The sequence below is a fragment of the Candoia aspera genome, chromosome 1, assembly GCF_035149785.1.
Source record: "Candoia aspera isolate rCanAsp1 chromosome 1, rCanAsp1.hap2, whole genome shotgun sequence".
NCBI lineage: Eukaryota > Metazoa > Chordata > Lepidosauria > Squamata > Boidae > Candoia > Candoia aspera.
The window spans coordinates 76,884,163-76,910,777 of NC_086153.1; the positions used below are offsets into that span (position 1 = coordinate 76,884,163).

A 26,615-nucleotide genomic window follows, 5' to 3' on the forward strand; every position below is an offset into this window, starting at 1 on the left:
TTCACGTTGCTGAAGTTGAGAAATACTGGTTTAAGGCACCAACTTTATTCCTTAAAGTCCTTCCCATCCATTACTCTAAAATTGGAGAAATGGGCCAAAATTTGCGGTGCTGTCAGCAAAGGGAAGCTGCACTTTTTAAATCTACTTTAGAAGAGGACAAAATTTCAGTAATAATCTGGCTTTTATTTAATTCTTCTTACTAAAATTAAAGAGTTCATATGTTGATTTTTTAAAAAACCCTCTGAAGTCTCAAAATCTTATTTCCCTTTCAAGTTAATCGTGTACTTATTTAAAATTAAAAATTGTTTTTAATGACACAGAATCCATCTCCCCCCCCCCCCCAGCCTTTAAATATAAAAAGAAAATTTACTGCCCTTAAAATATCAGCCTTAAGGAAATGTTCAAACCATGATTGTGGAAAAAACAGTTTTTTAAAAAAGAAATAGTTCTCGCTTTTCTGCTTTGTGATCAGGGTATGCAGATTATAAAACCAGATGGAGAGAATTATGTCTGCTCAAACTCCCCCACCCCCAATGTGTTTGGCATATTTTTAAATCAAAGCTTTTTTGGCAATAACAGAGAAACACATAAACAAAGCTCTAGTGGTTTGCTTATGTTAGTAAAACCCACAGACAAAAATACTGTCTTAAATTATCTCCTTTGTGGGTGCAGTATATTATAGTTTATAAAGGAAATAAAAGGACTGTTGTGTCTGAGTTCCATTTCCCTCTCTCCTGTTCTCTGCCAAACAGTACAAGAAATGCTTGCACTATGCAATGCAACTTTGGGAGCTGAAGGAGGAGCGAAAAATCTCAGTTCCACTGGGAACAGAAACAGTCAGAGTTTACTTTGGAATTTAACACAAGAAATGGCTTCCAAGGAGCAAAATTCTTTTCAAAATCTTTTGTAGTTCCCCTGTGTTGAATATTCACATATAAGCAAAACTGAATACTGTACCCCACCAGGGCACATAGTTTGAAAACCTTTAGGGGGGAAGAGATAATCTGAAATCCATATAGGCATTTGCCTACAACATGTGCAAAGCTAACTGTATGCCGCTCATGATACCATCCATGAGAGGCACACAGGGTTTCCACAATAACTGCATGGGCCCAACTGCCTGGCAGCTGTTCATACTTGAGGCGCCATCGTGGTTAAGCTTCGGACTAGGCATGAAGTTCAAGTCCATACACAGCAGCTTACTGGGCGACTTTGGGCCCATTACGCTCTTGTAGCCCAATCTATCTCACAGAGTTGTTGTTGCAGGAAAAAATAGGGAAAGGGAGTCAGGGGCATCTAGAAGACGGGGTTGTCAGAAAAGTCAAGATGGTCACCACTGTGAGATCATCACATGCCCCATCATCCACTGTGATGGATTATTTTCATAAGGACGGAAATAATGCAATTCTGTTATTCTTGATCTCTCGGTTGGTTCTGATATAACTGATCATGTTACTGAACTGGTGTGTTTCCCAACCCAGTACCTGTAAACTCCTATTCCTCTCTAAAAATATTTGAAAGGTTATTTTAATTTTAAGAGAAGTGAAAAGGGAAAATGGCATATTGCAAAAGACAGCACCAGCTTCAGGACCCATCTTGGTTTCCAGGAATGCTCTTAAGATTTCAAATAAGCCACACAAGTTTTATTAGAAAGTAAAAATGGGAAGTGGCTGCACCTCAAGCCTTTGAAAATGTACCCACCTACCCAGAAGAAAAGCCAAGGATAAGCTGAGGCTGATAATGAATATCCTGGGTAAAGAGAAAGAAGGAAAGAAAGCAGTTTCACTGATTTGCTTTCTACTAAATAGGAATTCAGTGAAGCTGAGGCCAGGGCCACAACTAGGGTCTGGATCACCTGGGGCAAACATGGATTCTGCGCCTATTTTGGTGCCCCCCCAGCGCAGCACCCGGGGCACGTGCCCCGGTTGCCCCCCACTAGTTGCGGCCCTGGCTGAGGCAACCATTTTGAGAATGGAAAAGTTCTGTCAGCGATTTTCTCTGAGTACTATTGCATGCTTTATTGTTACACACTATGGTATTCTACTGTTTTTAATCTTATAGTCAAATATATTTTAATTCTAGGCCCTCATGAGATGCAGTGCATGACAATGCACTTATAAGAGCTCTGAAGTTGGAAAGCCTGATAAAACTGGCTCCTGAATGCATAAAGATTTCCAAATACTTGAGCCATACATGCTTTCAACTCCTTTCTGTATCTTCATGCTAAATGCAGGGGGATCTGTATACACAGAAATACTGGAGTGGGATTTGTATGTACCCCCATAACCTTCTCCATTTGAATCTTCTTGAATTACACGGCAGTATAAACCTTAGGGGAAGAAATAGAATAAACGTTTCCATGCAATCAACAGGTAAAAATCACACTGTTACAATGTTAATAAGCCACAAACAGATATGGAATGGAAGACACTATGGTTGACATTAAGGTTCACATATTTTGACAATGCCACAATGGCACATTGCACAACATACTGTTACTCATAGACAGTCCTTGAGTACTCACTCATAGGTAAGAAGTGGAATATCACTCTTTCCTTCTTTATTTGTCATTATACCTCTTTTGGTACCATTCAGTCTTCCAGAGTTGTCTTTGGCCAGAAGATCAAAAACTTCATTATTATACACTTCCACAACAGAAACCTCAACCCAGTGGCTTCCTGGTGGCTTTTCTGAAAGAAGCCTAAAAGAAGAAAAAGTGCTTAAAAGATTGAAATAAAAAAACTAAGCAAGGAATGTTGTGATCCAGCAAATTATTATGGCTTGAATGGATACTAAAAGTCCCTAATTCTTGATATTCATTGTTTTTCTGAGATATCTGAGCTCTTCAAAAATGTGATCCGTACTATTTATTTACTTGCTGCTTATTCTGTAATATGCTGGGAGCTCTGTTGAGCAGACACTGTTATTTTACAGGTACCTAGAAATTATCCCGAATAAAATCTGGATTCCCAAGTAATACATGAACAAAATGTAGAATTTGAAAGGGAAAAAATAATAATTAAAACAACCAGCAAGGCTGCAAAATATTAATTTTTTTAAAAAATCATCTTTTAAAAATAATATAAAGTTGTTTTTATTATTTAACAATAGCTAATACTTTTATTTATTTATTTACTTTAATAGATGGATGTTTTTAACATCTAGTTTAACCTTTAAATCATGAAGTTCGATAATTTCTAAATGGTGTACTAGTCTGCTATAGTAACTTGCTGGAAGGTAACAAAAGTGCTATAGACAGAGAAACAAAGGAAGACAAGGAAAGCTCTATAGGTATTGTACACAGAAGATCCATTTTTGATCCAAATAGATGCAACAATAATTCAAAGTCTAGCATACAATCTTCATTTCATGAAAATAGAATTGAAATCTATATATGGAATACGAATAAATAAATAAACAGTATGTGTCTATATAAGGTCTGAGAGTTTATGTACAAACTCTCCAGATACATGCTGCAGCAGCTTGCTTAATAAAGGACTGCACAGTTTCAAGACATGCACTTGAATTATTTCTAACTCTTCAGTGGGACAACTTGCAGTAAGCACAGCCAGCAGCGTTTGTTCCACTGGCATGTCTCTAGATCCAGCCCATCATCCTGTTACAACATATTTCCATCCTATTTGTGTACAAGTTCACTAGTTTCCCTGACAGATACTAGTTTCCATTTTATCTCCCAGTGATTCACAATGCTCAAGGCTATGTCGTATAACATACAGTGTCTGATTCAGAAGTGGGGCACACAGCTGCTTGTGCACATCTGCCATTATCCTTCATTAAAAGAAGACTACCCCCAAATTTCAAAGAACAATCTTATAATTGTAAAAAGAGGAAGCCTATTTGTACAGTAAATATACAAAGCACTGATTGAAAATCACAAAGAACAATGGAGAAAAAGCATCAATCACTGAAACAGAGACAGACTTGTACAGAAACACTATGAATGGAAATTGTAGATAATTCTATACTGAAACTGCAACCATTTGCTGTCAGCTGATTTTTTAAAAATCTAAGCGTATTGATAAAGTGTTAAATGCCCACATTCGTATTTTCTGAATGGGTGTCCACAATTATTTAAATTATAGGCCACAGGAACTATTCAAGCTCCACTTAGATGATTTGTTCTTTTCATGATTTATTGAGAAAAATTTACTGTCCAGTACAGTAAATGATGTCCATCTGTCATCAGGCTGATGATTACGTCACAGCAGACTTCCTCATAAAGGCCATTATGCTCTGTAACAAACTGCTGAACAACTCTGGAAGCTTTCTGCTCTTAGACCAATTGTAAAAAAAAATCTATTACAGTATCCTTTTGAGACATTGAATTTACTAAGCTTTCAAGAGTGTACCACTGGCTTTTTTCTGCTTCTTGTCTCGATTGCAGCTGCAGCACCTTGACTTGTGAATCTTATGATAATAAGCCGATAATTCTTTAAAACAACAACAACAGCTGAAATGCATACATACAATCATTCAGTATCATCAATACCTGAATACTTCTTTGCTGGCTCTAGGAATGATTCCTAATTCTGCCTCATCATCCACAGAGAAATGGAAACTGTTTTCAAGCTGTGGGCCCAACATTGTGTATGTTTTCCCGCTACCGGTCTGCCCATAAGCCATAATACACACATTGTACCTGAAAAGTAGAAAAGGAGGTGATTCTTAAAGCCTAAGTGATCAAAACCAGATCTTGGAAGGAAATTTACTATTTTGAATAGATTAAGTCCCTCATTCCAATACTGGAATAAGCACTGTAAAAACACCCGGCCTCTCACCTTCACGTTTCTTTTACTTATCCCCAGCTGGACATTTACACGAATGGGCAAAGAACTTCCTTACTTCCTAGCAGGAAATAAGGAATGCTATAGAAAAGAAAAGATCAAATTACTGCTTTAGGATGGTGCTTTCTCACTTCTTCCTCGGAGCCCATCATCTTCTTGTTCCAGCAGCTGGAACATAGGCAAGAGGCTGGGTTCCATTAGCAAGTTTCCTGCAATACTTCCAGTTTTCAACAAATAGGATTTTGTGTGTGTGCACTAAAATAAGAAGCATGATGGGTATATTCTTTTCATCCATTAATCTCTCACTCCAAAGCCTAACAAGCTAAACCCTGCCTACTCTGGTGACAATGGCCACCTCTTTTACGTTTCTTGGTGGACATTTTTTATAAAATGACAATGCAGCTCCAGCCCCAAAAGGACTCCAGACTCTGCTTTAGAGTATCACTGAGACCCCATTCTTTGACTTAATAAGAAAGAACTAATGCCAGCAGGACTCACTCATGGTGATTCAAGATCCTGTGTCCTGCTACACTCTGTAGCAGAGAGCACATACTTCAATCTGAATGCAGTGCCTGGCTTAGCAGCTTTTTCTACTCAAATCTGAATGTACTTGTCTTGCTTTAACACCACTGACTTGCCCTGCAAGCTCCAGGTAGCATAAAGAGAAACAGTATTCTCAGGAACCCAATATTCCCCAGATAAGAACTAGTGCTTCAGGACCTTACTCTCCCACCAGACGGACAAGCTTTATTATAAAGTCAGATACCTACTGGTAAGGGTTTCATAGTTATAAAACACATTAATTCATGCTTTACTGGGGCAGTAAATTCTCTAACATGTTACCATGCCTTTCCAAGCAGATCTATCCTTAGAGTAATATTACCCTCAGGAGTATTATGATGAATGGATAGGTAAAACAGGGTATAGTGCAGACCAGATGGTAAAGGAAAAATATGGCTATTTATATAAAAAGGCATCAGGATAAGAATTAGAGGAAGAAAAGGGACAAGCTATAGTATAGGATCTTGTATGACCTCAGTGCAGTATTTCTTAGATGTGAGTAAGTGAAGTCCATACATATTCAGTTAGAAGATGTCTACTTGTTCTATTTGGACCAGTTACTTATTTTTGTTAGGTGGTGCTTGAAGTAGAATGCAACCTTTAATCCAAAATATGGAATGAGCAATCCCATCCAATGCAAACAGATTTCAAATGGGTGAATTGCAGGAGATTGACTTGTAAAAGACATCGATCATACCTATTTGAGATTCAACACTTAAAAAATCAACAATATTTGTATAAGGAAATGTAGCAGTTTACTTCAGAGATCACAGTATGAACAGAAGAAGCACATAAGTTCAAAATATGTAATTTGTCCCATATTTTACAGAAAGAAGGTTGTTCAAAACCAGGAAGGGCAGAGGGAACTCATCTTCCCCAGACCCACAGTCTGCCTTAATTTTGATGGTGTGCCCTGAAAAGACATGAAATACTTTTGCTTCAAGTAACAGAACATTTCCTGAAGGACTGTGGGAAAAAAACACATTTCGTAGTAGATATTTTGAAACAGAAGCTGGTTGCAGTTGAGGACAAAGCTTCTCCAATCAGTGTATTAATTGCAATTAGTAGAAAATGTGGTTATTTGTATAGTCAATCAATATTTGGGGAAGGAAAGTGAATGCCTTATCTCCTTCCTCTATGATCTAGTGACTCTTAAAAGGTAAAAGAAAACAGCAACCTTGATATTTTGATGCTCACTAGAGGTTCACTAGAATTACTATGGTACTGATTCCTCCTGGGGTATTTAATTCACAGCAACCTTAATTAGCTGTTCTACAGTCTGGGAGAAAAGATTGTTGGCATATTTCTGTGGCAGACAAGTTATCTTGTCTATAGCTTTTCTCTCTCTCTCTTCTTCTTCTTTCTTTGAAATAGTTCTGAACTTGTTTTTTGCTCTCAATTTTACTTACCCATCCAACAAAGAGGTTAGCAAAGGAGAAACATCTTCAAATACTGTCACTTGTGAATCAGAAGTGCTATAAACTCTGAAAAAAATAAAACAAGATTCAGTCAATAAATGATCACAGTGAGCGAAGAGTAAGAACAAGAGTAAAATTACTCAGTGCAATCTTTATGTTAGTTTAACAATGCCGATTTTCTTCAGAAGCTCCTGAGTAAGGAGGAATTACGCCCACTCCAAAGCTATGTCAGACATCAGGAAATTAAAGTAGAAGGACAGTAGAGCCACAATTATATTCCAACAGTCAGATGTTAGTCATTTAAAATGTTCTGAGGACTGCCAAGGCCGTAGGCCCTTGTCAGCTACAACCTATTTCTAGAGACACAGTCTATGTTTTATTGAGCAAAATGTTGGTGGAAATGCCAAAAGAAAGGAAGAGAAAAGAGTCTTTGAGCTTCATGTAGCTTTCTTTCAAGACTGAAAGGGTTGAAGCATAAAAAAGAAAAATAAATAATTAATACAAAATGTCAAGTTAGCTCTAATAGTGAAAAAAGAGAAAGAAGAAAAAGAGAATATTAACAACACGGAGACACGTAACAGAAGTTATAACTGTGGCCTTAGGTGAGGACATCTGTGACAATGCCCCTAAAGATGTTAAAAAATAGGTAGATTCAGAGATGGTCCAACAGGTAAATGGCCTTGAGCACCTTAGGACATCGCAAATTAAAACAAGTATTTTTGACTGAGCCCAAGAATACAAGTAGAGGCCAATGCAACTGATAATGGGGACAATATGAACAAAGCCCCAGTCCCAATAACTCGAACTAACTGCATGATTTTTATGGCAACTCTGGCATAACACATTGCAAGAGTAGTTACCAGAGCTAGATAATGTTGACCAAGCTTTCTCCATCAAAGTAAGACTTAAGCTGGTATACAGCTGAAGCTGTTTTGAGCAAGGAGGTCATTTTAACCTCTGAAGACATTACTGGATCAATAAGCATTACTCAGACTGCAAAGCTGTTCCTTTAGGGCAAGGAAAATCATTTCTATTACCTCAAGGTTTGCATGGTATATTGAGGGTCACCCCCCAAAATGAGTTAAGCCCTTTTAAAAAAAAATCAATTCAATTTAACAATACTTTTTAGTGTTTTTATTTGTCTTAAGTTTTTATTTCATTATTTTTATGTAGGTTTTCGTAATGGCAAAGTCCCCCCCACAACCTCCAAATAAGCTTTTTCAGTGTTTTTGTTTTAACCAATAAAAGAGTAAGTGAAAGATAGAAGTCAACAGAGCAGCAGTAACCAAAGATCCTTGGGTGTCACCAGGAGGGCAGTTTAAGGGGCAAACATTTTAAACTGAGGGCAAGGAAAAAGACTTTTGAGCAATTGAAGAGTTCCCTTTATAACTCATTTGGCTAGCCCTCCCTTTTCCTTTTTAAAATTACTATTATGTGTCCTAACAACCAGGAAACACACTGAGACATGGAACTGGTCTCTAATATTTATTGCTAGTACTTAACAGGAATTCTAACAAACTGAAGAAGCGTGGGAAAACCCAGACATATAACCCCCAAGGGTTAAGGCGGTCCCGATCTGTGTCTCTTTGAATGGCTGAACAATTCATCAGTGCTACGCATGCGCTTGACAGTCTGGATGGGAGCCCCCTGCTCGCCATCCTTACTCATGACATTATGTTTATTCAAGTCTGAGGTTATATCATTTCATTAACTCTGCCATATTTAAAACTTCATTAATTCATGCATGATGAAATTCAAACGATAAAAATGGGGGATACCCAGTTTCTTCTTAAAGTACTACAACTCAGGGGAAAAAGGGGAAAATTGGTGTCATAACTCTCTGTAATGCTAATGAGTGTAATGAGGGTCTTAATCTGATGTGAGTTCTAAAGCATTCATTTTTCCTCTTAAAATCTTCCAAAATGGAAAGAAAAAGGTTCAGAAAGTTTGGCCACTCCCAGTCTCACTGGATCAAATGTGGCTCAGAGGCTTCACTTCATGCAACCCTGCATTCGTTGATGTGTAACCCATAACTGGATTAATTTCATTTATTGAAATGGTTCCCTCTGATTCACCTTCCAACCAGCACTGATACTGCACTGAATACTAAGGCAGAAATATGTGAAAGCCAGTGACCCTTTCCAGCTTTTAATTCGAACAAAAATAGCACCTTATTAGATCACAGGTGACGGAATTCGGGTATGGACCAGCATGTCATTCAACAGCAGCATCAGTGGGTAGGGATAAATAGGGTAACTCTTCAGAGTAGGAAACAATGTAAGATACTTACTCACCCTTCCCCAGTTCAGGCTGGCTAAACCATTCCTTTAACTTCCACTGTTGCCATCTATGCTAATACCTGCCATAGGGTTATTTCATATTTATTTTTTTAAAAAAAATCTTACACCTTGCTATTACATTATTGTACAAATATTTGGAATTTGGGGTGAAAAAGAACAATACATAATTTTAGAAAACACCCCAAAACTCCTAATAGCAGAAGAAATCTGTCCGTGCACTATTTAACAGTGTGAATTTTCCTTTACAAAACTCTTATACTTTAATCCTGTGAAATATCTGAAGGTCCAGCATAAACTAGTAGAAGATATTTGCATGGAACAAACCTACTAACTGAACTTTGTGCTCATAAGCATTCAAAATCTGCTTTACTGAAACAAAAAGATTAATGAAAACATAGGCATCCTGGGGAACTGTTAGGAAAAAAAAACTTACCAGCTTTTTCCTCACTTCCGTGTTCCTGCCACATGCCTTTTAATACTACAGTAATTTCATTCCTTAAATTTAAAAGCATCATTTTAAAAAGAAGATTGTCATGTATCTAACATGTGTCAAATACTAAATAGCTAAAGATACTTTTTTCTGAAATGGAATCGAGTATTTTGATGATTACTACTTCCCTTAATAATGCTAAAAAAATACACTTGTAAAGTTCATGAAAGCCTTACTGCTGTGCCATTTACAGGATAAGAATAAGCTTGCAGGACACTAACAAATTAGATGCATTCTTGAGGGAACCTTATTGTTTTAAACCTTTTGGGGGTGGGGAGGATCTGTGCATGTACAAAAAGATACACTGACCCATATCTTAGCATTATATAGCTATAGATTTTTATATTAGAATTTAGAAAGATTGTTACTTCCTTTATTATGACGTTGGATTCTGAATACTAGTTAGGTTCTATGCGAAACCCAAGTGTGTGCTCTGCTAATTTGCATACTGTTTGGGGTATGGAAACTCTTTCTATTGATTCCCCGCAGAACAGGTGATGTGGAACAGGTAAAGCAATAGATTTTATTAGGCCATAAATGATTTATTGATTTAAGAAAGGTGAAAATTTGGGAAAAAGCAATAGTAACTGTGATGTCCATGACCAAAAATACATGTTAAATGAATCTAAATTTCTAAACATCGTATTTTTCCCAGGCCAACTGAAATTGTACAAAATTGCTACAAGCTTAGAGTTTCAAGAACTTTTGGTCAGGGAAGTTGATAAGGGAGGAAAAAACATCATCTCTGGTTGAAATCCGTCTACTTTTTTGCTTTCCATGTGGCTCTAGAAATCTGTTCATGTGAATACTGTTCTCTGTTTGGTTGCATTAGTCATAGCATTCATCACATGAACATATTACTGTATATGGGAAGAGCTCACCTACTGCAGATTGTTTGTGAGGGGGGATGTCACTTGAACAGCAGCTTAATTCTGGAGGTAACACAATTATGTATTTGAAAACTAACCCTACATTCTACAACATTCAAAGAAATGGGAATAAAGCCATACATTTTTTCCTTTTAGAGAAAGCTTGGCATTCTTATTTGTTCCAAATTTTAAGCCTGGATGATTAAAGAAGTCCCCAAAGAAGTCTTGGGATAGTAAAAGGCTTGTTATCAGGTCCCACTGCAAATCCTATTTTCTTTAAAAACAACAACAACAACACACACCACAATTGCTCTTGAGACCACCCACCTTTCAAACTGGTATGTCTTGTTTATCAAAGCATGACCAGGACGGCTGCATTTTACTAAGATGGTTTCCTAGCCAGAAAGAAAGAAAGGGTGGAAACAATTAGAACGTGTATCATTAAAGTCTAAACGAAAAAATAAAGTACGTTTAAAGGTTTGCCACAAAGTCAGAATTTTAAGAACTTCCAAATGGCAGAAGCCACATAGCCATTTCCTGTTTTTGAAACATGGACTGGCAGGGCCACATCTGGGCAGGGCCACATCTGGGAGAAATGGGGAGGTGATACTGGGTGCTGCACTTTGAGCTGCCGCACACAGTTGTGTGAGGTTGGTCCTCATCCTTCTCTGTATTTCTACTGCAATTATACTCTTCAGTTAGAGGGAAGACTCTACAATGTATCTGTACTTTGTAGAAGGCTATGACTGGGGCCAGAGAAGATGACCTCCATGCCAGCTGCAGCTCACCTCCTTATTCTGCTCTCAGCTACTGGAGACCAGGCAAGTCTCTCAACTTTGAGGGAGATCAGAAAGAGGAGTTCATTTGGTTAGGTCCCCAAAGCTAGCATATTGAAGGCATTTCCAAGGTTTTTTTTTTAAATATTAATAACAGGGAACAACCTGAAAAAACATGGCCAGTTTGGAAATGAGCCAAACCAAAAGATGGGAAAGATTCTCATCTTGAATGGCAAGATATAAATAATTAAAATATTACTGTCTTTATTTATTAATTCAATTTATATGGCCACCCATCTCACAAGGGCAGGCCCATGTAAAGTGCATCGCAGTAGTCCATTTGGGAGGTGACCAAGGTATGAACGACCAGGAGCAGAGCCTCCCAGTCTAGGAACTGACACCACTGGCACACAATTATTATAATTTATTCAATATTAATGTAAAGATTCATATATGAATATAGATTAATATATATTTATAATGTCAATATTATAAATTCTAATATAAGTAGTCCTCATTTAGTGACCATTTGCAGTTATGACAGTGATAAAAAAGTAACTTTGTGACCAATCCTCACATTTACAACCTTTGCAGGTCTGTAAAGCAAAGGAAAGCTGAAGTAGGATCATAAGCACAGTCACAGTTTCACTTAGCAACCACTTTGCTTAATGAGCAAATTGCTGGTCCTAATTGTAGTCACTAAATGAGGACTACCTGAACAGAATTTGAGAAACAGGAGGTACAGTGTAGCATTGTGGACTGTGATAGGTTTGTTTGGACAAGTAGCCAGCCAATCTAGCCAAGGTTTCCTGATACTTTGAACATCAGTTCTCATCACCCCTAACCAGTATGGCCAATGGTGAGGAATGATAGAAACTGCAATCCAAAGACAACTGGAAGACATGTTGCTCATTCCTGCTATATAAACTCTGGGAATAGAGGTAGTCCTCACTTAGTGACCACCATTGGGACTGGCAACTCCATCACTAAGCATCACGGTGATTAAGCGAGATATTATATGACCGCAACTTGCAATTTTACTTCCATGTTTTCCATTAACTCTGCTTGTTGTAAGCTGGCTGGGAAGCACACAAAAGGCAATCATGTGACGCTGCAACAGTCATAAATGTGAGGATTGGTTGCAAAGCTTGTAACTTCAAATGGTCAATAAGTGAGGCAGTTGGTAAGCGAGGATTACTTGTAACCCCCAGATAGAATCCAGTATCATGTGAAAGGATTTTTCCACCCTTTTTTTCCTCCAGACCTCAATATCTGCTCCAAAGCATTTTCCTCAGACTCTGTGGAGGACATTTAGAGAATATTTGGTGTGAAGCATGGGGTGGATGGAACTCTGCTGTCTAGAAAAAAAGAACTGGATTCCATCAATCTAAGGCAGTGTTTCTTAAAGTTTTTTCTCTCAGGACCCCTTCCCACTTATTATGGAGGACCCCAACACAGTTTTTATTTGTAGTGTATGGGTTATATTTATTAATATTTACTCTATTAAAAATTAAAATTGACACATTAGCTGCTGTTGCTGCTACTCACAAGTGTTTGATGAGACTTTAATATTGTATTCTTTTTCAACATAGGCTGGCAAATAATTTTGATTTCAAGGATCTCTGAGAGGGTCTTGGGGGACCCCCAGGGTCCTAGGACCATACTTTAAGAAACACTGATCTAAGGAGTAGGCATCAATTTTTCTGTATAAAGATTCATCGCAAGGTTGCAATTGTAAATATACTTAGGTAAAGGTAAAGGTTCCCCTTGACGTAAAGTCCAGTCGTGTCCGACTCTAGGGGGCGGTGCTCATCTCCGTTTCTAAGCCTTAGAGCTGGTGTTGTCCATAGGACACTTCCGGGTCATGTGGCCAGCATGACGACACGGAACACCGTTACCTTCCCGCCGAAGCGGTACCTATTGATCTACTCACATTTGCATGTTTTCAAACTGCTAGGTGAGCAGGAGCTGGGATTAACAATGGGAGCTCACCCCGCCGCGCGGTTTCGAACCGCCGACCTTCCGATCGACAGCTCAGCGGTTTAACCCGCAGCGCCACCGCGTCCCTATATACTTAATAGAACTAAACCTCACTGAACACAGAGGGACTTACAGAGTCAATTTATATGGCCACATTCAAAAATGATTCAAGGCGGTGCACAATGGATTAAAAACATCATTAAAACCAACAAACTAAAGAACCGAATACAGCAATAGCAGCAAAAGAAAATTCCAGCAGCCAAAGTGCCAGGGCCCAGGGGCTGCTCAAAAAGTCAATTTTTTAATGCTTTCCTGAATGACAGCAAGATCAGGGCCAAACAGACCTGGGTGTATGTGTGTGTTGTGGGGGAGAGAATGCTATTCCAGAGGCAGGAGTAGAATACTCTATCATAAGAAAGCACACCCACATACATTTCCATATTCTGTGTCAAGCAAGTATATTGCTAAGAGTTTCCTCTTTGTGAAGCTGGACTGGGCTGATCAAGTTCTGTTACAGTGAATCTACACAGTAACACTGCATGCTTTAATACTCAGGAAACGCTGCTGATTAAATTACTTATTTTAGCTCTTGCGAACAAAGCAGGAAGCAGTGTTGCAAAGCAAATGAAAACAAGAGAAAGGAATGGAAAGGAAAACCAAGCCTCTGCTCTTTTAAATTGATCAAATCAATATTTCATTTCGAATTAGTAAGGTAAGACATTGCCATGGCAATAGCTCTCTCTTGTTCCTTTGAGTGCAGTAGCCAAGATCATCCATAGGAAAATAAGATTTCTAAGGTTTACAAGGATGAATGAGCTCCAATGAAGCCCTGTGCTTTACTTTTCAATAAAAACCTAAACCATATTTTAAATCTCTGGAACTGAAGTCTTGGTTATCAAGCCAAAATACACAGGACCCTAGAAGAGAGGAAATCCCTTGCTCTTCTAGCAAATAAACCCTTGGAAATAACTTTTAATTTTATTTACTGCAGACTTTCAAAAGTCTTTGGCCTCTCCAAATCCAAAGTAATTTTGGCCAACTGTATTGTTTCAAATCAGTTTCTGTGTGTAGCTTTGGAGTGACTGAAAGCAGAATTGCTGGCCAATTTACTGTTGAAATAAACCCGGCCTGTTTTCACAGCAAATTAATCCCCATTGAAACTGTATAGTTCAGTGATATTTGAGTGGAGGCAATATCAGTTGGCAAAGGAGGGTTTTGTGGAAGCTCTCACTTTTTGAAGCTGAAACCCTTCAGTGCTTCTCAGAAATAATGGTTTTTTCAATCAAGATTAAAATGATTTACACTCTGATTCAGATATAAAGCAACATCTAAAATACCAGATTTGGCTTGGTATTGCTAGTTTCTGACCCTTCTTGGAGAATCTCCTTCTTCCAAGTTTTTAAGGAAATGTTGGGCAGACACATTCATCTAAATGTATTTGATAAAGGCTCCCACTTGGTTTTTTTCAGCAGCTGATTCAGAGGGGTTCAGCTCTGTGAGCAATACAGACCACATCTCAGAATCTTCCTTTCATGCAGAATGATCAAAAATAGGAAGAATGGCCCACAGACAATTCTCTTCTAACCTTGGGCCAAATTAGGAAGTGGGTGCAAACCAGTTTGGAGCCAAACCTGGGCCACTGATAATGAAACAGTATCAGCCCATGTGGGGGAACCTCAGTAAAAAAAAAAATCTTATTAACAACAACAAACTTGAGTTGGCAACTGACCTCCAAAGCCTAAGGAGAACTGAGCATGATCCATAAATGGAATTCTGAATGTCAGTTGGAAACAGAGAAGACAGAAACAACCAGAAGTGAGAGGAAGGGACCTGAATAAGCTAAGGGTGGTCTTGTTCGAAACCCTGAATACAAGGAACGAATACTGGACAAAATGTTGTTGCAAGTCTTATTAACCAACCTGAGAATGGATGTTCACTTGACCTCTGCATGCTGGCTGGGCAAATCTGTAGCTCACCATAGGAACTAAAATTATCCATATACCCCATAATATGGATTGACTGACTGATTATGTGCAATCATCTAAAGTGACCTTTTGGCCATTTCTATTAAATGGTAAGTGGGACAAATCACTTCAAAGACTGCAATAGAATGACTGTGTTGTGTTCCTGAATCATGTTTCTGAACTTTGGGTTGTTTCAGATCTATGCATGATTTTGGAGACTTTTTAAAATGAAGGGTAGCATTACAATATTTTAAATATATAAATAAATATTTCAAGGGGTGTGAGGGAAAGCACCAGTGAGTTGTGCATCTTTCCTGCTTCTCGCAAGATGCGCAGACTGTTTCTGAATCTGCATGTATCACTTCTTTTGAGGGAAAGACATGCAAATTCCTCCTTTGTACATCCCTGAATTAGTGACAGAGGTAAATGCAAACTGTTATTCTTCCCCTTTGGCTTTTTGGTCAAACAGGCAAAGGAGAATAGGCCCAAGCACATTCCATAATTGTTCCACTGGACATGTATGAGGATACACATGAGAGAACCTAATGCACTACCAGAGTGCATGCTTTGTTTACAGAAGGTTCCTGTTTCCATCCCCAGCATCTCCAATTAAAAAAGAATAAAGAAGCAACTAATGAGACTAAAGTAATTCCAGAAGAATTGCAATCACCAGTTTGGTCTAGTGGTTAAGGCAACAGGCTAGAAACCAGGAGACCGTGAGTTCTAGTCCTGCCTTAGGCATGAAAGCCAGCTGGGTGACCTTGGGCCAGTCACTCTCTCTCAGCCCAACTCACCTCACAGGGTTGCAGTTGTGGGGAAAACAGGAGAAGGAAGGAGTATTTGATATTTTTGTGTTGTTTACAAAAATAATAAAGGCGGGATAGAAAATAACTAACTAACTAACTAACTAACTAACTAACTAACTAACTAACTTAAAACAGTATTTCTCAACCGTGGCAACTTTAGGGTATGTGGACTTCAACTTCCAGAATTCCCCAGACTTCAACTCGCAGAATTCTGAGAGTTGAAGTCCACATATCTTAAAGTTGCCATGGTTGAGAAACACTGAGATAGAATAATTGATACACTAATGGTCACACTCAATAGATGTACATAAATCTGCTAGTCATAAAGGGCATCTTCCTGCTGCCTTTTCAATGCTCTCACACAAGAAAAAGCTGGCTACATGTCTACATGAAATAGATGAGCTAGAGCATGTCTGGAAAACCCCCAAACAGTAAAATCTGAACTAAAAGTACCTCCTTAGCATACCACATCAAGCCTTTCAAATGTTCTTTCATGGTAACAGGATTAATTAATATTGGAATGCCATCTGGATTTGCAGTTCAGTCCCCCCAAATCCTCTGGGATTTAAACCAGGTTGCTTTGATGCGCTTAAAAGCAAGGTTGTGTAAGCAGCCATGTTTCACTCTTGAGGCAACACGTTGGCCATGGTACATCTTCAGAGAAGCAAAGGGAAGTTGTTTAATAGGAAGACTGAAGAGATGTTTTGATCAAGAGATTATCTGTTATGGACAGGATTCAGGGAAGTGATTTAGTGGCCCAAGTGCTGCATCTGAGCTTTAATCATTTTTGCTTAGCTATGGGAGGATTGAGAATGTAAGAGGAGTTGAGAATACTCACATCATCTGTTGCACAGATCACATTTTCTGAAATGCTTATCTGCCTTTTAAAGAGAAAATATATTTATTTTTAAATTAGAAAACCAACACCAAAAATATTAAAGATCAAGATCAATTATATGAGTGCCACAAAGAAGTCAAGCACCCTCAGTTCCATCATTTTTCACGGCACCTATTTTACAGGGCAACATGTCCATCCTTTGCTTCTTCCTGCAATTCCTATGATGACCTTCTAGCTTGAAAGAGATAACTTTTTTTTGTCAAATATTCTAAGCCCTTATTTCCTCTACTTGCCAATAAAAAGCACATGAGGAATTGGAGGGAAGGATGGAGGCAGGGTTGGATCAATCACCGGGCTAAGCAAGCTCCAGGAATGAGCTTGAGCTCCAAATGAATTTATTTCTCAGATGTAGAAATTCTCAGATGTCATGCTCATGTTCCTTCTTACATAGGAGCTTTTTAAACATCCCCTGCAGTTCTGAATATTGTGCCTCAGGCTCACTGATTGGCCATACTCCCAACAGGATAAAATGCAGGGTGGTATCTAAATTCCTTCTGTAGATAAATACAAAGGCTTGCAGATGATATAAGGGAATCTGTGTTGGGTCAAAATAACAAATGAAACTACTCCACTCTGGTGAAAGGTGAAAGGTCCCCTGTGCAAGCACCAAGTCATGTCTGATCCTTTGGGGGGATGCCACTTTCACAACGTTTTCTTGACAGACCATGGCGGGGTGGTTTGCCATTGCATTCCCCAGTTGTCACCTTCCCCAGCAAGCGGGTACTCCTTTTACCGACCTCGGAAGGATGGAAGGCTGAGTCAACCTGAGCTGGCTACCTGAGAATCCAGCTTCTGCTGGGATTGAACCTGGGTCGTGGGGAGTGTTTCGGCTGCAATAGCTTATTTGAAGAAATAAATAGCAACTTCAGAGGAGATTCGAATTAGGTTTATGGCAGGGAGATAAAGGCTAAAAAAAAAAAAACTTTCCCTCTCACCATGGTCACAATCAACAGCCCTTTTTCTCCTACTATTTATAATTTTAAAATGGGGAGGTCCAAGCCAGGTCTGCAACTGGAGGGGGGGGCAACTGGGGCATGTGCCCTGGGCACCGCGCTGGTGGGGCACCAAAATGGGTGCAGAATCCATGTTTGCCCTGGGTGACACAGACCCTAGTTGTAGCCCTGGTCTAAGCTATGTATTTAAAATGAAATGCAATATTGCGATAGTGCCAGCACACTGGGTATACCGAACAACAGAATATAACCTTAAATAAGATAGGAAGCGGTAATGTGCAACTTCAGGCCTGTTTGCGCTAATGCTGGGAGGAGGTAAATTTGAAAAATGTACAGCTTATATTAGGAAGGGCCTCCTTATATCCTTTGATGTGATAAATAGCTGTAGCATCTAGGTATAAACATTTGGAATGAGACTGATTTTCCTCCTTTGGGTGCTCCAGTTTAGCAACAAGTATGTTGCTACTTGAAGGCAATCATTCCCTTTGGAGACCCCAAGGGTCAGCATTACACAACTTTCCCCTCAATGATAGTTACTTTCCTAATGGTAACAGTAGTACATGATGTTAGCATCAGCAACTAAATGTAAGTACATCCTTCTCAAGCACATAAGCCAGGGTTTATCTGAATGGATAATGAAATAGCTGTTCTATTCTACTAAATATATACAACAAGGTGAAACAGTGTAGAAGATGTGAAACATATATGGTAGGATGTTTTTGGATTCTACTGTAATACAGTGATACTGGAAGAAAGAGATGTTTTGTTCAATGCCATGTGACATTTTGGAATTCTGCCTTTCCTTTCTTACATTATATACATGTACATACACATATAGGTAAAGGTAAAGGTTTCCCTTGACATTACATCCAGTCGTGTCCGACTCTAGGGGGCGGTGCTCATCTCTGTTTCAAAGCTGAAGAGCCGGTGTTTGTCCATAGACACTTCCATGGTCATGTGGCCAGCATGACTACACGGAACGCCGTTACCTGCCCGCTGAAGCAGTACCTATTAATCTACTCACATTTGCATGTTTTTGAACTGCTAGGTTGGCAGGAGACATATACATATACATATGCATTATATGGTGGGATACGCTCACACCCTCAGATGTAATGGAAATCAAATTTGAGATTACTTTATTTACCCCCTCCCCCAAATGTCAATTCTGGAGTATGGGATGGATTACCCCATGTTTCCTTTCGGCATTTACATGATCTTTTGTTCTGACCATGCACAAATTCAGAGTAACCAAAAGGGTAATGAAGAGACATGTCTACCATCATCGGAAGAGAAACTCAAAGGCAGGACTCATTCAGTCTCATGCTCCTCTCTACTCTAAAACTGGTAAACATAATGTCAAAGCCAAGGATCAGCCAATTCTCTAGGATTAATGGGAGGCAGTAAGCATTGTTGTCAGGCCCACTACTTCCAAGTTCAGCTGTTGAGTGCTGACAGAATTAAAACCAAAATAGGACAACTGAGTAAAAACAGAGGACATGAGAGAAGATACATATGATGAATAAAAATGAAAAATACAGCAGCCAGTAGAACCTAGACAACTCTGGCTCATCCTAAGAAGCTAAGTAGGTCAGCCCTGAGAAATACTTGGATGGGAAATCCCCAGGAAACAGGCTAGACTGGGAAGTTGACAGGCATCCTGGGGAAAGGCAATGGCAAAATATTTCAGGGTTGTTGCCAAGAAAACTTCATAGAGATAGATATTCATGGACAAATGAATGAATTCTTTATTATGGCCAAAACCCAGGAACATAAAATAGCCTGCTAGAACAAAACATCCAGACCATAATACAGTACAGAATAAAACAGAGAGGAGTATCAAAGCAATAGAGGATCATATATTTCTGCTGGAGAGGGAGATGTATTACCAGTTTAGCTGAACCCCCCTCCTTCTCTGTGTTGCACTCAACTTTCTGCCTGTCTATCTGCAAGTAAATAGGCAAGAAGGAATTCCTTAGGGAACCCTGAAAAGTTTACTAAATGGGCACAAGAAATTTATGCCTAGACTCATGGGAAGGAGAGCAGATGTCCAATTGGCAGTAGAAATCACAAGGGCAGGTAGGCTCCACCTAGAAGGGTGACATGTTCATAAAATCATCAGGAGTTCAGCCTAACTTAAAAGAGGCTTGACCTTTAACAGTAAACCAGAAAGACTTCCACAGGATGCAAAACTTTGGATACTAAATATTTTCGTGCCCAGGAGAATGATTAACATATTTATTTATTTGCTTGAGTTGCTTCAATTTATACTCTACCTGGCTTATGATAAAAGATCTTAAATGCTTGAAGGTAAATCTCAAATTGTAGCTTTATAAAATCAGTATCTACTGTATCTTAATAAAAGTTTCAGTAAAGAATGAAGACCTTTAAATTTCCTTGCCAGGAAAGCTATCAATGAACCATTTACTATCACCTGTCTTTTGTGACTGATTCCTCAGGAGCTGCATCAAATGGTAACAATGGACGGATTCTGCAGTGCACTCTGATGTTGCCTCTTAGCTCCTGGGGTTGCAACACAGAAATCTAATTATTATTATTTATTGATAACATGCATATCCAACATGTCTTCCAGGAACACCCTGCTGCATAGATAATGTTTAAAATGACAGAATGTATAAGAGCACCTCATGATCTGACACTAAACACATTTATTTGGCAGTAAACCTCAGGAACTTGAGTGGAAGAGTAGACTGCTTATTGTTAAGGATCCTCAATCACTACAAACAGGCAAGAAGAGAACTGCAGTCCTGGAGCTGAAGAAAATATTTTCCGGTTAAATTATGACATTATACAGCTAGCAGTTTTTACAGATTAGTTTGCAGAAAGCAAAATATGCCTTCCATTCAGACAGCTTCACAACTGCTTTTATACAAGTGGAGAAATGTGTACAAACCACAAAATTCACTGTCTTGGGAATCTCAGTTTTGTTTTTTGTTTTAATCAAATGCTAGCCCTTTAGGTTGTTCAAATAAACCAGAAAATATGTTGGGAAAGCCAACCTTTGATGGCACCAACTCATTTATAGGCTGACCTAAGATACTAAGCTGGTTGGTTTACAGATTGTATAAGTAATAGTTTGCCTAACAGTAATTTGTTGAAAAAATCACAATTGCTTTCATAGATTCAAGCCAAGATTTCATAACAATAACAAAATATGTATTGTGACGTCACTGTGCAAACTCAGTCCCTTACACACTTGCATGCAATGTTATGACACAAATACAAAAGGGGTGAAATCTGCCTTGCAACATATGTTTGTTACTTGCCTTATTGACTGATGCCTAGGGAGGATGCCTATGGAGATTAATGGGCTATAGGGAATAATTGCTAATAAAGGAAAAGAGAATTCCAAAATAATTATGCAGGTCTATTTAGACACTATAAACTTAATTATCAAGATACTTACAAGTAAACTGTTATGTAATACTTTTCTTCTTTGTTTTTCTTCCTTGTATCTCTCATTAACTTCATGCAAGGATTGTTCAAGTTCAAGTGTTTTAATCTGAAATGCTGGAAAGAAGTTTTCATAAATGTTCAGTGAACTATTAGGCTACATGTTTTCTTTTGCGAAACAGAGAAAGGGGGCTGAAATGGTTACTGGCAAAGTTCTACAAGTAGTAAACAAAGACAAAAAAGATACATTTCATAAAGTATATAAAAGACTTTGTTATATCTCTGGCTGAATTTACACATAACACTATACTAGAATTTTTAATCATGGTTTATTGAGCACGCCATAGTGATTTGGTTTGAACCATAATGCTAGGCTATAATGGATCGATTCATGTCAGAGTAAGTCTAAATGAATCAAACCACATTATATCTGTACACAATATATGCTGGGCTTTGTTCATGAACTCCCAAAACTGGTTCCTATCGCTGGGAACAGAATGGTAGATAAAATGGATCCTGATCTGAGGTTGCACCATTAATGTTCTTGTACGGCAGGTCAGTTTATAGTTTTCCACCCCCATCCTTGTGCTCTGTGGAATTTCTTTCCCTCATCATTTATTTTTGCACTAGCCCTATAGCTGTTCATTGATAAAGAGCCCTCTGAGATTTATTTATTTATTTTATTTTTATCCTGCCTTTATGCTCCACAAATGACAGAAAGGGAAACTATCTGCTGCTTCCCATTTTCCTTCGCTATTCTGTATTTATGTAAGGTGCGTCAGTAGGTGATCTGCTCCTCAGACCCAAAACCAGAAGCCCCATGGCAGATCCCAGGTTCAAATTCCCATCCAGCAATTCAAAAAGTTTGGTGTAACCAGTCAGTGGCTCAGTCCTCTAGATTCTGCTTGATCAACTTTAGTCAGTATACACCTCTTACTTTCCATAGCCTCATTATGTAATTGTAGCTTTTGGACAGCGAGCAAAATCTGGTGGAGAAAGCTCTCGCCCTGATGGAGATCCCTTGAAAACTGAAGGGCAGACAAACGGAGATTTTGCATATCTTGCTTTAGTTTCTAGATCACAAACACAAAGAGGTAGTATTACATGAGGTCATAAAAATTCAAGGTCCATTTTCTTCTTCTTACTTATATGTATACAGTTTATGTAATGGTCTGAGGGAATATCCTTGGGACAGGAGGAGGAAGAGTCGTTGTCGGGATGGGTGGTGAAGAAATGTGATAAATAAAAGAAATAAATAAAATAATGGTCAGATAAGAGAAATCACAGTCCACAGAAGGAACGGGGACACAGAAAGTGTCTCAGAAGGGGCTCTCCCTAGTTGCCTGGAAAGTAAAGGCAAGGGTGCGGGGAAGACACGTGCTTTCAGACTTGCAAGATTCTGTTACTGTAAACTTACAATAAAGGTAGTGTTAGTACTCATGGTTTTGGTTTCTTGTCCAGGCTACCTCGAAGGGCTGACTGTTTGCAACATATTGAATCTTTCAAATTCTAATAAACCTCTTTACCTGTATCGCTCTGTGAAGCTGGATTACAATGGATTTGGCAGTTCCATGAAATTTCTTCTTATTATAATAAGCAAAACTATTTTCTGCTGAGCTGTTCCTAATTATTCCTTGATTCTGCTTTTAAGAAAAACAAACACCCATTACTTTGAAGATAAGTGGTTTCAGAATTAGAGATTTCCAAAAATCCTGCAGTATAAAAAGCAGTAATAATAATAAAAGTCATAAAGTTACAGTTACAGTTTCCAATAGTGCATTGTATCATACTGGACTTGACTGAAGATTCAAAGCATCCCTCTAGAATCCACAGTGTCTTCTGTGCCTCTATAGCTTTCTTTATGATAGAAGAATGGAACACAGCAATCCAAGGTCTGATGGGTGGTTTTTAACACTGTACTCTCTTAGCTTTGTAGGAATTTACACTTACAGTACATTCTGGTAATGTGAAAACAACAATCAGATTGCAAAGCCCTCTGCGGTTTAATAATGCAAAAACATTGCTTTTTATTATTTTTTAAAGGGAGGAAATAAAGCTAACCCTTTGTACTGGAGTTGATATATGGAATGCTGTTTCATATAAAGCTATAAAAGTTATTGTACATACAACATTTTGCAGGTCATATGCTTATTTCTAGGACTACCCATTCAGAACTGTTCAGATGTTCTATATCAGGATGGGTCTTTTCCAGTAGGCTACTGCAGTGCTTTCTTCAGAATTTGAAAAAAGCAGCTTTCTACAGAGTGCCTTTTATATGTGTAAAATTTGAAAATTATTAGCAGTAGTCTTTCAATCTGACAGTAGGAAACTCTTGTTTTATTCTTGTTGAATAAAGACAATTTGTGATGTCTGTTCAAAAGTGAAAAGATTCCAAGGTCCATCTAGTGTATTTAAGTCTTTAGACACACTTGGGACTAATTCAGATTATAATCTATTCTGATTTGTTCAGATAATAATCATGCAATTGACTTATAAACCTTAAGGTCATACTTAAAGAAAAAAATAAAGGATGGGTAAAATAAAAGCATGCTATGTAAATATTACATTTCAAGCCAATTCTTTATTGATAGCAACTACTGCATGCACAATAGAAAGTTGGAGGCACCAGCTACCCAGCCTTATCCTCTTGTCCTCTGAGCCTGCATTCATTAGACACAGCTGAGTTCAGCATGACAATGACTATTACAAGGAAAGAAGAACAGGATTTTTAAAAACAGTTTCCTAAGCCATAGCACTAGGGAAAACAATGGAACTCACAAAATTAGAACTCAGTAAGTGAGAAGATCTTCAGCAAAGGATCGTTACCTTGTCGTGGTGCTGGAGCTTGAGCACCTCAATGATGCCATGAGCTAAACCGTGAAGGGCCACCCAAGACGGGAAGGTCATGACAGAGGTCAGACTAAACACGATCCCTGGGGAAGGTAATGGCAACCCACCCCAGTATTCTTGCAGTGAAAACTAAATGGATCAGTACAACCAGAGATATGTCGGTATACCATCGGAAGATGAGACCCCCAGGTCGGAAGATGGTCAAAATGCTACTGGGGAGGAACAGAGGATGAGTTCAACTAGCCCCAGACGTGATGACGCAGCTAGCTCAAAGCCGAAAGAATGGCTAGCGGCCGACGGTGCTGGTGGTGAACGGCGAATCCAATGTTCTAAGGATCAACACACCATTGGAACCTGGAATGTAAGACCTATGAGCCAGGGCAAATTGGATGTGGTTATTGGTGAGATGTCAAGATTCAGGATAGACATTTTGGGCGTCAGTGAACTGAAATGGACCAGAATGGGCCACTTCACATCAAATGACCACCAGATCTACTACTGTGGACAAGAGGACCACAGAAGAAACGGAGTAGCCTTCCTAATTAATAATAAAGTGGCTAAAGCAGTGCTTGGATACAATCCAAAAAACAACAGAATGATCTCAATTTGAATTCAGGGCAAGCCATCTAACATCACAGTGATCCAAATATATGCCCCAACCACAGATGCTGAAGAAGCTGAAGTAGAGCAGTTCTATGAGGATCTGCAGCACCTACTGGACAACACGCCTAAAAGAGATGTTATTTTCATCATGGGAGACTGGAATGCTAAGGTGGGCAGTCAAAGGACACCTGGAATTACAGGTAAGCATGGCCTGGGAGAACAAAACGAAGCAGGACATAGGCTGATAGAATTTTGCCAAGACAACTCAATGTGCATAACAAACACCCTCTTCCAGCAACCTAAGAGACGGCTTTATACATGGACTTCACCAGATGGATGACACCGAAATCAGATTGACTACATCCTTTGCAGCCAAAGGTGGCGGACATCTATACAGTCGGTAAAAACAAGACCTGGAACTGACTGTAGTTCAGATCACGAACTTCTTCTTGCACAATTTAGGATCAGACTAAAGAGATTAGGGAAGACCCACAGATCAGCTAGATATGAGCTCACTAATATTCCTCATGAATATGCAGTGGAGGTGAAGAATAGATTTAAGGGATTGGACTTAGTAGATAGGGTCCCGGAAGAACTCTGGACAGAAGTCCACAACATTGTTCAGGAGGCGGCAACAAAATACATCCCAAAGAAAGAGAAAACCAAGAAGGCAAAATGGCTGTCTGCTGAGACACTAGAAGTAGCCCAAGAAAGAAGGAAAGCAAAAGGCAACAGTGATAGGGGGAGATATGCCCAATTAAATGCAAAATTCCAGAGGTTAGTCAGAAGAGATAAGGAATTATTTTTAAACAAGCAACGTGCGGAAGTGGAAGAAGACAATAGAATAGGAAGGACAAGAGACCTCTTCCAGAAAATTAGAAACATCGGAGATAAATTCCAGGCCAAAATGGGTATGATCAAAAACAAAGATGGCAAGGACCTAACAGAAGAAGAAGAGATCAAGAAAAGGTGGCAAGAATATACAGAAGATGTCCTAACAACCAGGAAACACACTGAGACAAGGAACTGGTCTCTAATATTTATTGCTAGTACTTAACAGGAATTCTAACAAACTGAAGAAGCGTGGGAAAACCCAGACATATAACCCCCAAGGGTTAAGGCGGTCCCGATCTGTGTCTCTTTGAATGGCTGAACAATTCATCAGTGCTACGCATGCGCTTGACAGTCTGGATGGGAGCCCCCTGCTCGCCATCCTTACTCATGACAGAAGACCTGTATAGGAAGGATAACAATATCGGGGATAGCTTTGACGCTGTGGTCAGTGAGCTAGAGCCAGACATCCTGAAGAGTGAGGTTGAATGGGCCTTAAGAAGCATTGCTAATAACAAGGCAACAGGAGACGATGGCATCCCAGCTGAACTGTTCAAAATCTTGCGAGATGATGCGGTAAAGGTAATGCATGCTATATGCCAGCAAATTTGGAAAACACAAGAATGGCCATCAGACTGGAAAAAATCAACTTAGATCCCCATACCAAAAAAAGGAAACACTAAAGAATGTTCAAACTATCAAACACTGGCACTCATTTCACATGCCAGTAAGGTAATGCTCAAGATTCTGCAAGGTAGACTTCAGCAATTCATGGAGCGAGAATTGCCAGATGTACAAGCTGGGTTTAGAAAAGGCAGAGGAACTAGGGACCAAATTGCCAATATCCGATGGATAATGGAAAAGGCCAGGGAGTTTCAGAAAAACATCTATTTCTGTTTTATTGACTATTCTAAAGCCTTTGACTGTGTGGACCATAACAAACTGTGGCAAGTTCTTAGTGGTATGGGGATACCAAGTCATCTTGTATGCCTCCTGAAGAATCTGTATAACGACCAAGTAGCAACAGTAAGAACAGGCCACAGAACAACGGGCTGGTTTAAGATTGGGAAAGGAGTACGGCAGGGCTGTATACTCTC

General features: G+C 39.0%; 1 protein-coding gene across 1 annotated transcript in view; it reads right to left on the reverse strand.

The window, feature by feature from the left end:
* The window catches only part of KIF25 (kinesin family member 25), a 44,340-nt gene that overhangs the window by 13,901 nt on the left and 3,824 nt on the right, over positions 1–26,615 (reverse strand). Inside the window, exons 3-11 of the mRNA XM_063307517.1 lie at positions 22,761–22,874; positions 22,172–22,307; positions 21,248–21,351; positions 20,255–20,343; positions 16,808–16,850; positions 10,771–10,838; positions 6,776–6,850; positions 4,511–4,660; positions 2,525–2,701 (exon numbers count right to left, since the gene is read on the reverse strand). Coding sequence (XP_063163587.1) covers positions 2,525–2,701; positions 4,511–4,660; positions 6,776–6,850; positions 10,771–10,838; positions 16,808–16,850; positions 20,255–20,343; positions 21,248–21,351; positions 22,172–22,307; positions 22,761–22,874 — 956 coding nt within the window. The remainder of the gene's footprint in view (positions 1–2,524; positions 2,702–4,510; positions 4,661–6,775; positions 6,851–10,770; positions 10,839–16,807; positions 16,851–20,254; positions 20,344–21,247; positions 21,352–22,171; positions 22,308–22,760; positions 22,875–26,615) is intronic.